Consider the following 16,442-nt stretch of genomic DNA (forward strand, 5'->3'; position numbering starts at 1 on the left):
CATTTCTCAGAAAAATTCTTGACAACTCGGCATAATGTAGATCAACTGGATGATTTCTATGATAATTGTTTCTCTGATTCCATCATAAGCTCTTTGGAATCAAATGAGAGAGAGCTTAGCAGATATTGTTTTGTGCTGAGAGTAGCCAGGAGAGTAATTCATCAGTCAAATATTTCTGCAGTCTCAATAGTTGTAGGCTACAATCAAGTTTGTCAGAATATTTATATCCCCAAAGAGTCAGGTTACATAACTAGCATCAACATCAGAAATATGCATTCCAAAATGTCACTGATTTTAAAGCTGTTTTGAGATATTTGTTCGGTGTGAAGGAAAGCTGAAAGAAATCACTGACTGGAGACAACAAACACTTCACTCACTGAACCCTGAGGTCAAAGGCAGGAGCTCCTCATCGCGACATCACTCACATCAAGAAATCATGAACCTAAGAAGGGTCTATTATGGTTTAGGAACTCTTCTGTTAGATGGAGAAATGAAAAAAATCCCTGCTATAGTGGCATTACAGAACCTTTTGTGAGAAAATGCAACTTCATATGAGCTTGATAGTTCATCAGAAGTACAAGCTAGTGGCAATGGCCTAGACCTTCTTTCATGCCAGCAGATTAATTTTTTTTAATTAGCAGAGAAGAGAATGTAATCAAAAGCCTCACTTGTTTTCAGAACAGGACTGTTTGCCTTCCATGAATAGGCTTAAAAAATTTAAATTTTGCCAACAGTTACTGAATATTGGAAACCACATTGTATCCAGAAAGCTGCTAAGTCTAAATGGATTAATAGCAGAAAAATGGGAAACAAGTAAATAAAAAGCAGCAATAGAGAGCAAACAAATACAGATCAAAAAGCAATGATTTTGTTCAGACTTAGTGAAAGGTGTAGCTCTTAACAGTACTAGAATTTGTCTGTCATCATAAAAAAATGTACTTAGAAGAAGTTAACAGCATTCCTTTGTGACTCTTAATGAGAGGCAAAAGAAACAGCTGTAACATTTTAATATAAAAATCAATTTTCCCCTGGAGCACAGGCTACGTTTGAGTTTCAAAATTAGCAACATAAAGTTAAATTTAGATCAGTTGTTAACAAGTAATTTTTCAGAAATTAACAATTACTCCAGAGCTAACATCAGCTATTTCTGTTTAATGGGGATTGGTGACTGATTAAAACAAAGTTGTTATTTACTTAACTACTGGAGAATAATTTCAGGTTCAACATTAGGCTGATCCTATGGTAAAACTAAGATGGCCGAGACCAATATTTTCAGTTGTGAGGCTGCTTCCTTGACAACAGAAATAACAGAATGATTCTTGTTTTCTATAATAGAGACCTACAATTTCTATTTATCCTTAATGAACTGTGAACTTCCTATAAATTTTTATTCAAGTGCCCCTTAATTCAATAGCTCACAAGGAAGAATTTACTTCCATCCTGCAAAATGCTGGAGACGTGATGAGGACCTATCATATATATAAATGTTCGCTTCTCATCTACATAAATATGAAATATGGGATTCACTAGAAAAATTTGAGGCCGCTCACAGCAATAAAGCATAGAGGTAAAAGCTCTGTAGTTTCAAACCCCCTGCTAAGTCTGTTTGCAAACTTTACAAGTGACTGAAACAAAATAACTGTCAATAAAAGTGTAAATATAAACACTGGGAATAACAATTTTGAAAGGTATGTGAAAACATTTCACAGTAGTGGCCAAAGAAAACTTCAAGTCTGCAGAAAGGGACTTGAATCTGCAAGAAACAACTTCTTTACTTCTTTTCAGACCCTGATGGACTGAGGCTTGGCAGAAATGGGTTCACAGAATGTTGAAATATTGACGTCATACACATACTACAGCGTTATAGAAGAAAATATAACGTATCAAAAAGATTTGCTCAGAGGATTCAAGCAATAGGGGAAAGCTTTATTCAATCACCCATAGCAGCAAGTCTACCTTTATTTTCAGCTTTGGCTGTCTGGAATTTGCTAAAAATGCAAAAGCTTAACTCCACATACTTCTCCCCCCTTTAGTTTCTGTGTTTTGTCTGGTGGGAGTATAAAGAGAACAAATGCCTAAATTACTCTGGTTTCTGTTTTGCTCAATACAATTAACTGCAGAGCAATGACAGCATTATGAATTTAGCCCATGAAGCAGGGAACTTAAAAACATCCAATAAAGGGAATAATGTATCAGCTTTGATTTTCTTACATTAATCTCTGCAGCTGCAGTTCTGCAACCCTTCCTACTGCCTTGCAGTTCAGCCTGACTCTGGTCTCAGTATTTACTGGTTAATGTGAACGAGGCTTCAGAGATAACTCTAAAGGAAAAGAAGATGCTTGAATGATAACTGGCTACTAACAACCTGAATTCTCATTTCCCTGCCTTTGACTTGTGGCGGACAGCTCGGAGACCACAATCCACAAGTCTGAGCAGTTGATACATTCAGTGCCATTTGTTTGAAAGGGAATGTTTAGAAAGCAAGGTGGTCATTGATACGAATAAACATGGACTGAGAGCAAAATGCAATTTATAACTTGCCATTCCATTTGTGTCTAGGATACAGTTGACACCTGTGATGTTCGTGAAGGCAATTCAGAGCTAGTAACTTGCATTGCATACATTAAAAAGGTGCATATATGTAAAAAGTCAGACAATGACACAAACAGTTAAATATTTCTCCAGCTCGGACTTAAGGCCTTGGTGTTCCTCGCCAATCCCAGTTCCCTGTGACCTCTGGAAAGGAGCAACCTTTGGAGCCAGCTGCAGCTGGACTGGCAAAAAGAGAAATACTGCTCTTTGTGTCATGTCTTTATAGGAGATTAGTTGCTTCTCCTTTCTGCCTGTCACAAAAACTTTGTGGTTTGAGTTAGGGTTAGAAACTGAATTTGATATGGTTGGAGAATTACAGTTTGTTAGTCTATGGATGACTCAGGGAAAAGACACCTGTTTTCTAGAGGTGCTTTCAGGTGCTTCGAGGAAGGAGCTGTTAGAATTTAAAAGGTCTGCTTTGTTTTACATGTCATGCCTGTTAAGAGTTTTGTCACAAAAGCTTTTCCATGAATAGTAGAGTTAACAACAGCATTCTTCCATTTCAATTTTAAAAACAAATAAAGTTACCCACCTTTTGACTTCAGAGCTTCCACAGATGCTGTAAAATAAAAGAAAACATTCCAAGAAACAAATTTTGCAACTGCATAAAAAATTTAAGATTGACCCTAACACCTCTTGCCTTGGTCAATACACTACCTATCTATGCAGAGGAGGCATTCATTTTTTTATGCAGAGAAAAACTGACACACACGTATGTTGCTTGTTTGGATAGTCTCATGGCAGGTGACTAATTTACCTGCAGATTAGAAGCAATGGAAAACAAGGTCAATAGGTAAGTTATATATGGACCTTCAATAGCTCCACTATTTTCAAGTAATGAGTGAGGGTGAGAGAAGGAGAAAAAACAGGTTGCAGAGAATAGGCACATATCAAACATAGGTGGAGGGTATGTGCTAGAAATCTCTTTTTAATAATTTGTTTATTATTCTTCATAATTGCATTAACTAAATCCAAATTAATTGAACTACCACATTTCTCTTTCTTCATTATTCACCCCTTCATTCTGAAGCACTGCGACAGGTTTTTATGCTATAAAAAAGGACAGATTCATTTTTCTATGAATTGACTGTCTACTGTAGGTATTTTTTCCTCAGAATTTATATCTGAGAAAATAGAGTCATCTGATGAATGAGTCATCAAGCTTGGCTGTAGAAGGAATTGAAAATCTTTATGCTTTCCTAAATTTGGATAAACTGGAGAAGTAGATTCCAGTCAGGAACAAGAAGAACACCTAGCTACAACAATAAAATACATGGGTGCTTGGAATAAAAACAAAATAAAACAACCTACATTTTTCCTCCCCTCCACACTCTGAAGCTCTTATTTTGTGTTTTGTTTTCCATCCATTTAATGTAACCTCCAAGCAGGCTCCCTTCCTTGAAAAGATACAGCTTTGAAAAGCTGAAATAAAAAAATCCTCACCCTCGTCGTTCTTCTCAGCGACGTTTGATCAGGTCTCAGTTCTAGAAGACGGAATGGCTGCATGTCTGCTCCACAGCCATTCATTTGCTCAAGTAACTTTGATTAAACCAGCAAATCTTTATCTCTGGCTTCACTTTTTTTGTCCCTTTACCTAATCCTGTCTCAACTTCAAACCTAACCAGATAAATGAGACTCTAAAACTTACTGTCTTTCACAGGTCTTACCATGTACTTTTACTTCTTTCTTTGCCGTTTTGGCTGTAAAAACAAAGAAACAAAACTCAAATATTGACTTGTGACATGAATTGACTTAAACCATTAGGATGGTTGAAAAGTAAGGTAAAAAGGGGAGAATATTCACCAGTTTCCACCGTTCTTTCTTTCTTGTGTGGTTCTGAAAAAGAAAATTAAAAACAAATCAAGTACTTCGCTTGTAATGTTTTGTTTCGTTTCCCTGGACAATCATTTTCAGGTTACTAGCAGGGGTTGGATGTGGCACATTCCTTTGGAGTCTCAGTTCAGGTGAGCCCATCCCTACTTTCCTGCATGTCAAAATAAAACCTTTAGAATCGTCACCACTCTCTTCAGTGGCTTTCGCACTGCGCAAACCAGGGTCAGGTTAGCTGCTAATAATGGACACCAAAGGATTTAAGTCTTATAATAAGGTGCTAAAAGGAAACTCTAAAAAGAGTGTAGGTTAAAATATCTGCAGTTTTACTCCGGGGTGGTGTGAGGCAGCTGTATGTGATGGGGTCCTTGCCTTCCTTCACCCAAGGGACTGGGGAAGGGGAGGGGGTCCTGGCCTCTTTCATAGGAACCCACAGCGTGGGGACAGTCACGGCTCATGGAGCTGATCCCCAAAACCGGCTCTGGAACCTGAAGCCGAAAAGCTTCATCCCACTAAACTCTGTAGCCTCTGGCAGCCCGTGACTGGGATTTACACATTTTTAATGGTAGTTTCTGTAGCAGCTCTTTCCACCTTGCCAGGACGTGCTTCGTCGCTCGTCGCTTACGGGTATCTGATGACTATATGCTTCTTATAGGATGTATTTGTTTTAATGCTGTGGTATACAGTTGAGGAATATTAATGTTTAAACAGTTTCCACTCTAGAATCAAGATAGACGGTTCCATGTTCAAAGTGATTCTGAACATTGTACCCTCACTAAAAGCAAGCCTGTTCTTAAATTTGAGCTATCCTTGAACTGAATGAGCAAAAAGGAACAAGAAATGCCAATAGAAAATTAAATATGTTGATCAATAACATTAATATGAGTAATATTCACATTAAATATTAATTCATAATCAATATTAATACTGAATGCACAGTGGACATCTAAAAGATGTATACTCCACACACAGCTAGGAAAATAATTGATGTAGAAAGGGCAGGCCGCTCTGAAATATGAAAAGAACGCCTCAACTGCTAAGTTTTAAACAAAATGCGTCATTGCTCCATAGTCACACTCCCAGTAAGTTTGTATCCAGCAACGCGTGTAGTTCTATCTGAAGTAAAATATTCATTTTTGTTTGAGTTTTTAAATCTATCATCTGAGGAGCCAGTTTATATCTATTTTAAAGAAAAATGTAGTTTCTAAAATAAAGTTTTGCTTGGAGTTCTTAAAAAAATTTTAAAAAAATGGATTTTTATTTTTCTGTTTTCACCAAAAATATTGATGGAATTTCATCACCATTTCATAAGCAATATCTTTCAGCCAAAATGTATATGTTAAATCATCAAGACTAGTTGACTGAAATCAGGGACCAAGCTTTAATATGTTTATATAAAGCACATTTTAACGTATTTATTACATAACTTAAACATATTTAAAATATCATAGGTGCTTTATAGTCACGTTGTATATGAGAGGCGAGATTCAGTGGAAATGATCATGGAGCAGGTCGATGTGGTCAAAGCAATGAGCCAGGGATATGATTTTCCCAGCGATATGGAAAAGCGATGGAGCTAGAGAGCGAGTTGGCGTTAGATAGTTTATTGCCTGAATAAATATTATATTTTCTCGATGGCATCCTACCTTGGGTGGCAACCCTAGTATAGGTCACGGAGGAGGAATACAGCAAAAAGCGCGAGGACAGAAGTTTGGGGCTCTGGCTCACTCAATCAGCTTAATCATAACAACAGCTGCAGCTTTGGTTTTGTGTAGCCCAAGTGCTTTTCAGAGTATCCAATTTCATCTAGATATTTTAGGACTCATTCTGTGAAATGAGAATTTTGATTGGTTTCTTGGGGTTTTCTGTTTTGCTGTTGCTCAGGACAGCTTCCTGGAAACTGAAGGAAATGTAATTATGACTTTAGTGGTTCTGAGGCAATTATTTTCCCCTCTCATTCTGAGATCTGTCAGCTCTCATGAGATCAGGGAACAGTATGACATTAACAACACTCAGCAAGTGTTTTTGCAAAGTATAAAATTTTCCATTTATTTAGCTTTATTTCCTGGTTTTTGAAACTGCAAACATTAAGGAAGTTCTATAGAGCTTTCCAGAAGTATATGAAATAAGAACCTTTACCGTGGGAAAAGTTAAAAAAAATGAATAACATAGAATTTGACATCAAGCGTTTCTGGGGAAATCTGATGTGATATGAAATTTCAGGTGATTCCTGCTCTGATATTTTAATGGAATGAACTGAAACCTTTCATTACATGAGCTATAAACTTCAGGGAAGTTCACACCTAGATCTTTTCTTTCTGCTATAAGTTATCGTTGCTTGATCTCAATGTCTTTTTCTTTCCCTATTTTTTTTTTTTTTTTTTTTACTAACAAGTAGTTTGTATGACACATAAAAGGATATTGCCAACTGTAGAGACATGAGGCATTTGCCTTGACATTTGTCATTCTTTTTATATTTAACCATTTTTGTATGTATGTGAGACTGTACAGTATGTTTTTATCCAGGAAACTTTTGCTGGTAATGCATTATTTTTCTACAATACATGGAATTGAGATTTGATTTAGTTTGACATTTCACCATCTTTATAAGCTTTGATGCTTTGAACAAATGGCTTTTCTTTTTCATCAATATTGGCAAAGTTATGTATAACATGCCCATAAAACCTTATAAATGTATTTTCTGTTTCATTACTAGTGACATACTCCTAGACACTGCTGGAGCAGGTGAGAGACAAAAGAGAACCTGAACCTGCCTCTGCAGCTCTTCCTTACGGCAAAAACCGTGCTGAACAGCATCAAGGCTGGCACATTTGCTGTGGTGCACTTTAATCTTTACTACCAGGAGGGACAGTCACAACCTGTGACCCTCAGCCCTCTGCCCGGAGAGAACGATTGATAACCCATCCCGCTTTGTATAGCTATGTGTGCACATATACTTGTGTGTGGGCATGGGTGTTATCTCCTAATTCAGATAAAGCATTCGTGTCCAGGAAGTGTTCAGAAAAATAAAAATTGCATCTGGAATCAGACAGTTTGGGAAAAGTTTAAATAAATGGCATTTCAAGTGGATTTGCTGGTCTGTGGCATGCACCACACGTTAAATAACCAACACCTTTCTGTTTGCACTCAGTAGCTGCGTAAAACCGGTGTTTTCTGTACTGTTGTTTAATTTTTACCACAAGTTTTTCAGTGAAGCGTACTGTTGTCATATTCCGTACAGTGTTTTGAATACTTAAATCCTTAGAGAGCAGAAAGTTAGCCTGGTCTTACAGTCTTGTAGTCGTGGTTTTATAGGCTATACGCCTGTCATTTCCCTTTTCAGACCTTCATATCATGTTGGTTAATTAAAACCAAATGAGACAGGGTGGTAAAGCTCTCCAAGATATCCTTTCATTAAGAATATTGTGAACATAAGCAGCTAGATACAAAAAAGATCCCTTTAGTCTCTTCTGTTGAAGGGAAAGGTTGCAATATGAGTTCAGTCACATTGTTAGACCTGTGATAATCCACATGAGAAAATTTTGCATCAAAATAGATTTTTCCATTTCTCCTGCTATATTTGACTGCCGTTCTACTTATGTAGAAAAAAGTAGAAATGTAGAAAAACTCACTGCCACCATACACTTTGATTTATAAAGACAATGAACTAGACAAATACATTTCTTTCTGGAATACAAACACACCAAGGAAACCTCTGACCTGGTGAGATCATGTCACACATATACCCGACTCTGTAAATGAATGTCTTTTGAGGAGGGTAACAGTTTTTCTGATGGATTTTCCTGAAGAAAAGGAAAGCAGGTGACGGTTCTCTGTACCAGTATCTTTGTATTAGAAATCTGCTACCATGTTGGGAAATATTTGGGCAAAACATGGTGCAAAGAAAAGAAAGAAAAGAGACCTGGATGAAATGCAAATTCTTTCAGTCCTGTCTATTGGGTCTGTAGCTTTTCTTCCCAGGCAGAAAGTGGTAGTACCAAAACTGAGGACGGAAGCCTTCACCACTGAGAAATGTCTCAGGATGCCTGAATAAGGTAGAAGCCACCAAAAAGACTTTTCTGCAGAAGATTGGGGTTATGCTGTCCTCTTTGGTGACTTCATCTAACAAAATAAATAAATAAATACATAATTGGGAGGCAGGAGATGGCGGTGCTGCCTCATATCCAAACCCTTGCTTTCACTAGTTGCCTTAGCTTCATTTTAAAAGAGCTCATTTCTTGTTTAATACAGTTACTGCATCATTTTGGATACATGCCTGATGCTCAGAGAGGAAGCTAGTATTAGGCTAGACACCATCAAATTGGCCAAGGTCCCTAATTTTGGGTCAGTCCTCACCACAGACAAGCTAGGCACTTGTGTTTTCAAAATCCTCCAATATGACCATATATCAGGTTTGCTACCAAAGTCGTTATGGGTAAGAGGTTAAACTGGTCATACCTTGGTAAACCCCTCTTTAACTTTTAAAGGGGTCAACAGTCTCTGCCTTTTCCTCAGAAGGTGTACACAATCAAAAAACCCATCTTGATGTTGAAATAGCTGTAATTATACATCATCTTCTGTATTACGTGGATGTACTCGAATAAAGATTGCTAAAAACCTTCATTCGAGTCTAGTACACCTTTTCTTACTCATCAGCAAGCCAGATTAAAAAAAAAAAAAAAAGAAAAATAGGAAAGGTGACAAAAATATATAGAGCACTGTCCCTAGGATGTGAATCTTCGAAGGTGGGGTCATTCTTAGATTTCAGACCCTTCTTTGAAGTTGATGGGATCTGTCATCCCATACTTGAGTAGGCAGAGAGTCTCTCATCTGTTTTTAGAATATCAGGTTGTATTAACTCAGAGGGAAAGCAAGCACCTTCTTTCCACAAGGCTCCAGTATAACCACAGTGAAGCCTAAAGTAAAAGCTGTGTCTCAGAAAACAGATAGGTACTTTTTCTTTTCCAGAGCCTGAGATACTCTGTTAGTTTCTGCAAGAGTTGGGATAATTAAGAGAAAAGGAACCAGCATTAGGAGGAAACGGAAAGAATGCAGATTTCTGCGTCCTGCCAGCCTTGCAAAGCTCCTCTCAGTTAGTGGAAAAACACTCCCCGAGGACTCAAACCACATGCAAATAAATCAGTTGCTCAAGCCAACATTTCTGAAGCACATGCTTATGTAAATGTAGAATATATTTGATCACTCCTAGGAAAACAACACTTTCATCACTTTTGCCATATGAGAAGGGGAAGGTGTGGGTCTACTGGTTTCCCATCAGAAGGAGCAGAACCAATACACAGCGTGGGTGTATTCCTAGACCACAGATGCCTATTTTCCCATTGGAATAAAAATCTTTTTTATTTAGAATCCTTAAAAAGAAAAGTCAGGTTAATCCCACAATTCTGACTAGGGCACTGTCTGTGTTCAAAACGGATCTACTACCCTTGAAAAGGACTCTCTCTGAAATCCTGACACATTTCTTAACGCCTATCATTAGCACTGATTTGTTTTAAAACCAAATTAACTTCACTAGTCTTAGGATTTCTGGCATGGGCATTCAGGTGGCAAAAAAAGTAACATATGTATAAACCTGTCATGATTCTTTAATGCAGAGAGCTAGTATCTACTTAGTAGATCTTTACCTGTGAAAAAGCTTCACCCATATTCCCTTTTAAATAGGGATCTGAGGAGTACTTCTAGCCTTTTTAGAACTAAGATGATTAAGCTGCTCAGGTGCAAGTATTTCCAGTTAATCCCTAATGAGTGAGGACACTCTACTGGATTTAGAAGAATACTGCTTTGAACTACATCTGTTCAAACCGTGAGCACCTCTAGGGAGGTATTTCTACATCACTCCAGGTGGAACTTCTCAAAGGAGGGCAACAAGCAACTTGGCAAATTACTAAGCATGAGATCAGGTGCAACAGTTTTATGCGTCTCATAGACCACAGCAAGGTGAAAGTAATTCAGTTTTCTTAATAATCTCTCACTATGAGGTAGAATGAGTCATCTTATTTTGTAATTGATTTATGACAAGAGCATCCCCACTGAGAGTGGTCATAGCTTGGATGGGGCTCAGCTGTTACTGCTTGCTCCTGCTTTAGCTTGTTCATACTCCACCTTCTTTTGACAAGGGAAGGACTTTTCCCTCAAGCTGTGTAGCCCATTGAAAATACGAGTCTGGAACAGACATTTCAGAAGAGAAAGAAAACTTTGAATTAAGTACCAGTTCTAGGTTTTGGCTGTCATTAGGCAAACATGATATGCAGATTAAATTAGCTAATTCAGCAACAAAAACAATAGACCCTAAAAATTAATGCAGTGAGATCCTGAAGGAATAAATTTGATTCCAAGTTACTGAACTTGGAACAGGAGCTCTGACTGCAGTGCCTGACTTAGAGCTGGGTACTGGTGTTGGTTAGCCCAAAGGAGCAGGGGAGAACGAGACAGTGAGCAAAAGCTTTGGTACATTTGCTCTCAGAGCAGAAATCAAAGGATCATGTAGTTAAATATTTCGAAAGGCTTCTCTGACTGCCTTAACCAGGACAAGCAACTTCTGAAGAAGGTATTTGCAGAGGCAGTGTCATGAAGGAGGACGTTGACAGAAGGCGCTAGGAGAAGTGTGCAGCTCAGACAGTCAGTAAAACGCTGAGAGAAGCTTACTGTATGCGTGAAATAAACCTAGCAACCACTATTTCTGAAATATGTAAAGCTCCAAACTTGGGCACCCCAAGAAGCTGTTATAGAAGAGAAAAAACCTCATCAGGCAGATTTGTGGCAGTCTGCAGACTAAACTGGTACTGTGCATTGGTGATGACTTGTTTTGTATTTATGATATCGGACTGCAACTTCTTAATACAGAAACTTTCAAATCTGTAGTTGATGTAGACCTGTATGATGGTGTGAGAAAATTCATACTTAAGAAACATCATAGTGAAGCATGCTGTGCTTCCACTTGTTCTCTAAAACATAGCACTGCCATATTCAAGAACATCATAAATTGTAGATGTAATATAATCACATACGGTAGAGAAAACTGTAGCCCACACCACTGCTCCCCTGAAAATCAAATGCCATTTTCATAATGGTCTCAATGATCAAGACGAGGCCCATTTATTCCCTTTCTGGCGAAGCAAAGGTGGTACCACTTCCAAAAGACTAATGCCTGGGAAGGTAATCATATACCTAGTGTATATGATAGTCTGGATTCAATAAAGCTTAAGCATGCACTTAAATGCTTTGCTGACTCAAGATAGAGCTAAAGATATATTAAGTGTTTTGCTGAAATTGGGCCCAATTCTTGCCAAAAGTGCACTTAAATCATGAAACAACCTCAGGGCTATGGAAGATTGTCAGCTTCTGAACGAAACACCTTAAAATGCCTTTTCCATAAAGAGTGGACACTTAAATCATCCTTTTAGCTCTGATTTGTATTTAAATAGCATTTAATTTTGACCCTCTTTTATTCTCATTATTGTTACTTCCATGTATTAAATAATTCCTTTTTTTTGTAGTTAACTTGCTCCCCCTGCCTTGCTGTTGAAGTAATGCAATTTTTTTTTTGTGTTAGTACTTTGCTGCATTGCATAGTCTGGACAGTAGCGTTTAATAATATCTAGGAATAAAAAAAGAAACAAGGCTGCATTTTTAGTACAAGTGTCTTCACAGTTCACCATGATGTGAAAGGAAGTATACGAAATTATTTTAACTCTATATGATCCTGAAACAGGGGATACTCTAAGGAATGTATAAATGCAACAATAGTATGCCAGGCTATGAGACTAGGCATTTCAACATCCTAGCAAAAGCAGTAACAATAACCTGAATTCTAGGCCATTTGCTCAAAAAGATTTTAAAAATTGGTGAATAAAAACTGGATTTCAGATTAGAAAGCTTAGTGTAAAATAAGCTATTTCATGCTCTGTTTAAATAAATCCTGTATGTAAAGAATTCAAGGTTGTAAGCAAAATCTTCTAACATTGGAAAATTCTTCTCCTTTGAGGGCGTATCTTGTGACATAAGTCAAGAATTCATTTTTCCTTTCCCATTCATGGTTAGATAATGATTCAATTTACATAATCCTGTGGACAACTTAAGACCTCCTAGTCTGCAATATTTTCTCAGACTTGAGCTGGGATGAAAACGTTAGTGGGTTGGAATGTTTTGTGGAGTTCGCCTCCATCCACATAATAGATTCCTGCAGATATTAAGAAGTGGCCGCGTGATGGACTACTGCAAGAGCAGCAAGGTTTTAGCTGCTGAGGGCACGGTGCATTCCTGGCAGACCACGAGCAGAGTCAGCTGTGAGGCTTCACTAAACCTCTGGGACAAACTGGGGAGGACCAAGACCCAGTTTATCCTAACCCCTGCAGGTTGCTGGGGACTGAGACCAGAAAATTTCCACTTACTGTGCAAAGACAAACAAGCCTGTAAGTCTTGTTTAAAACCAGAAAGAATCTGAGTAAGTCAGAGGTGATATGCTGTTTAACTTCCCAAAGAGTTAAGGCGGGAGAGAGGAAGAATTATGCTAACCTGGACCAAAAAGAAAGCCTCTGTGATTCAAAAAGACTACAGGATGACCCTGGATCTAAACCCAAGGACCCTGAGCAGCAGGATTAATACAGGTAGGGTTTCATTATTTTGTTTATTGCTGCATAAACACCTGCTACCTGAGTGAAGATTTATTTCATCCAAAGATAAACTGCAAAGCCTATCCTTATGCATATGCAATAAGCTACCTCTGTCATTTGTCCCTGAAGAGGTAAACTGTAAACCCAGAAAAGTAAACCCGGAGAATGGCTGTGCTTATGTTATGGAAAACCCTGAGAGAGTTAACTTCAGGGACTAGAAAACGGAACAGACTATTCCAGCTACCAGAAGAATTTTCCCGGCAACACCTGTACAACAGAAATACATGCAGTGATGCTAACCAGGGGCAGTGGCTGCTTATAAAGTGACATTTCAGGACACATAGAGGCACTCGGATATAAGACCCTGAAGATAATGCAGGATGGCAAACTCTACAAGGGCCACGTCCACGTAGGGCGAGAGAGAAAGAAACACTGCCCCTCTCCTTTTCCTCCTTCAAAAGTATTTATGTGGGGTGTGTAACATACAATTTACACTTCTTTTTGATGTCTCATCTCTTGGGCGATATATCTACACAAGAGGAGAATAAGTAGGTGGACGGGTGATGCAGAGGTTGTGGTGATGTGAGTAAAATACATCCCTGACGTGTGACGAGCGAGAGCTACCTGACTGTGAGAAACCTGAAAAAGAAATGATAATTTTGCCTGTTCCATTGTGTTGGTAAATTATTCAATAGACGTGCTGGATTTTATTAATGCTTTATAACATTTACATGGTTTTAGCATTCTTTCTATGTACTCGTGTCCTGTCAGTGATCAAAAAAGACAGCCAACGAGCCCAGCTCCTTAATAAACCTTTCCTTCGTTTCAAAGCACACCCACTGACTCATAAACTTTGTGTTATTTCTTCCTTTTTAAGTAGGATAGTGCTGGTTATACCATATGGCAAGTACAAAGATTCTTTCCTGCTGCCATTTTAGTTTCTGTTGTTCACCTTGAACCAAGAATTAAAATAATTTGTTAAATAGATACTGCCCATTACCAGTAGAACCAGTACTTCTTCCTGCATTAGGCAGAGGAATCTGACCCTCTTCAGCCGATCCTCTGACCGGGTTTTTCGTTCTAATACTCTGTACTTACATTATGAACTCATTTCCTATATAATGCCCCCTTTTTTTTTTCTTTTTTTTTCCTTTCTGCTTCTTACCAACAGTGGTGAAATCAGAGGCATAATAAAACAGTAATAATTCCAGCACAACTGACAGAGTCAGTTTGAGAGATTGGATGCAGCTGACATCTGAGCACTTAAAACTGGCTATTTGCCTGTCATACTTACTTTATTTTTTCTGGGCCTGAACTAAATTTCATTGATTTTCAAGGGGGAAATGGTGCTCAGAAGGAGTTTCTGTTATGACCCCAAAGGGAGCAATGAATTAGATTTTTTGTGTGTGTGTGTATGGAGAGGAAGATGGGAAAAATTAGGCATTAAAAATCAGTAATTAGGAAGTTAAGTGACAGTACAAAATCTGTTAAACATACTGTAAAATTAAATTAAAAATTGCACGACCAATCCGGGGAATTTCTAAGCTACAATTAGGATTTCATTTTTACAGCGTAGAAAACAGTTAGATCTGATTTTTATAACGGGCGAATCATCGGGGAAAGCACTGTCACTGGTCCTTAAAGAAGGCGCAGGAGCGTTGCCCAGGACGTGGGGTTATCCCGGGCGAGGGACTGGCAGAAGAGCCGTCCCCATCCCCGACCCCAGCTAAGGCAGCCCCCGAGGCTCCTCGCTGCCTGCCGGGGTACCTCGTCACCCTTCTGCTAATTGGACTGGTGTCACGAAGGCACTTCGCCTCTGGTTTCTCCCTTCAGAACAGCATCACCTGCAGAGGGCTGTGAAACTATTCTGCTGGAAAGCCAAATACTCGGTTCTCCAGCCTGGTTTCAGACGGTTGCCAGAGAGGTAATTTTTTCCAGTTAGAGAAAACACTCCGTTTGAAAAGATCCAATTTGAAAATCAAGTAAGAGGTATTCACTGAGGCTGGTTTCCTAGAGCAGCCATCAGTTTCCAGACGCAGAAGCTCTTCTAGACTTCCAAATTCCGCATTTACTTTCTTTGCTTTTGCCATATAAATATATGGAGCTAAAAATAGTGCACAGTGCATTAGGCAGGGTTTTCTTCACCAGTGACTTTAAGACCAGGAACATATGTGATGTAGAAGCACTAGAAGATGACCAGCTGCGCTCCCAGTCTGTTCAGTCTGTTAATAGGACTAAACCTTCAGCTTTAGGCATTCTGGGGTACAGGTTGTGATGTAATAAGATATGTGGAAGAAAATGAAATATGAAATTGGATAATGTATTTAATTTACTGTGCTAATAAGCAGCAGTCTAGTTACGATATTGCCAAACAAGCGTATTTAATATTTTGCTATGGTGAATTATTCTGGGGAAAAATCAATTTTCAGAGAATTTCAGAAGTGCCATTTGGGGAGGGGAAACAAAAACGCAGAAGTCAAAGCCTACTGCTCTTTATCGCTTTTAAGGCAAACTAGATATTTAGAAATGTGTCGGAACAGGCAAACTAATTTTATTTTTCCATAGGAAGCCATGCCAGTTTTTCCCCTTTTCTTTTTCTTAAGCAGATTACTGTCATCGCCATTCTTGCCAACAAGCAGACTCATTGGAATATTTTTCAAAAATGAACACAAATATTGGATGCAAGCAGGTGGAATGAATTAATTATAAGCATATGGTTCTAACATAACGATTTCTGCAGTGTACTGTCAAGACATCTAAGGGTCCAACTATACAACACACTTTGGCAACAAAGCTGCTTTAAGAAATTATCAGTTACAGGGATATAAATGTTTGCGGAGCCAGACTTACGGAAATGAGCCAGACTGAACACCCTGCCACACACACACACACACACGTTTCTAGGACAGTTTTTATCTCTAAGCCACGGCAACGGTGTGGTTTACCCTGTTCTCCCAGTTGTATTAGCACGACTGAATGCAGCGTCAAGCAAACACAGCAGTCAGGGACCGGGAGCATTGGTGGGGAAATGGCGCTGCTGAGGCCACCTTCGCACTGTACATCGTACATCTGTACAACATGCCCTCCGATAGCCTATATCAACTGCAATTCCAGCCTGCAAATCCTTTTGTGGAAGAGGCAACTGAAGATGTTCCTGGCTTGCACTGATCCTTGACCAATTCCCGGTCTCCCCTACTGAAGCAAGCTATTATTCCCTTGTTCGGTGGAGGAGAGTTCCGAGATAGATCACTGAAAAGGTCTGAATTAGAGAAAGACAGCCAGAAAACAATCTTAAAGGGGGGGGGGGGGGGGGGGAAGAAAAGGAAAAGATCCCAGATCCATGTGGATGCACATAGCCACGGACAGTGGGATCAGCTGGAAGTAGGATGC

At 38.9% G+C, this 16,442-nt stretch overlaps 1 protein-coding gene across 1 annotated transcript in view; it reads right to left on the bottom strand.

Moving 5' to 3' along the window:
- Window positions 1–16,442, bottom strand: part of TRDN (triadin) — a 236,153-nt gene that overhangs the window by 83,077 nt on the left and 136,634 nt on the right. Inside the window, exons 17-18 of the mRNA XM_049818154.1 lie at window positions 4,396–4,428; window positions 3,125–3,151 (exon numbers count right to left, since the gene is read on the bottom strand). Coding sequence (XP_049674111.1) covers window positions 3,125–3,151; window positions 4,396–4,428 — 60 coding nt within the window. The remainder of the gene's footprint in view (window positions 1–3,124; window positions 3,152–4,395; window positions 4,429–16,442) is intronic.

This window comes from Accipiter gentilis, chromosome 15 (genome assembly GCF_929443795.1).
Source record: "Accipiter gentilis chromosome 15, bAccGen1.1, whole genome shotgun sequence".
Classification (NCBI taxonomy): Eukaryota; Metazoa; Chordata; class Aves; order Accipitriformes; family Accipitridae; genus Astur; species Astur gentilis.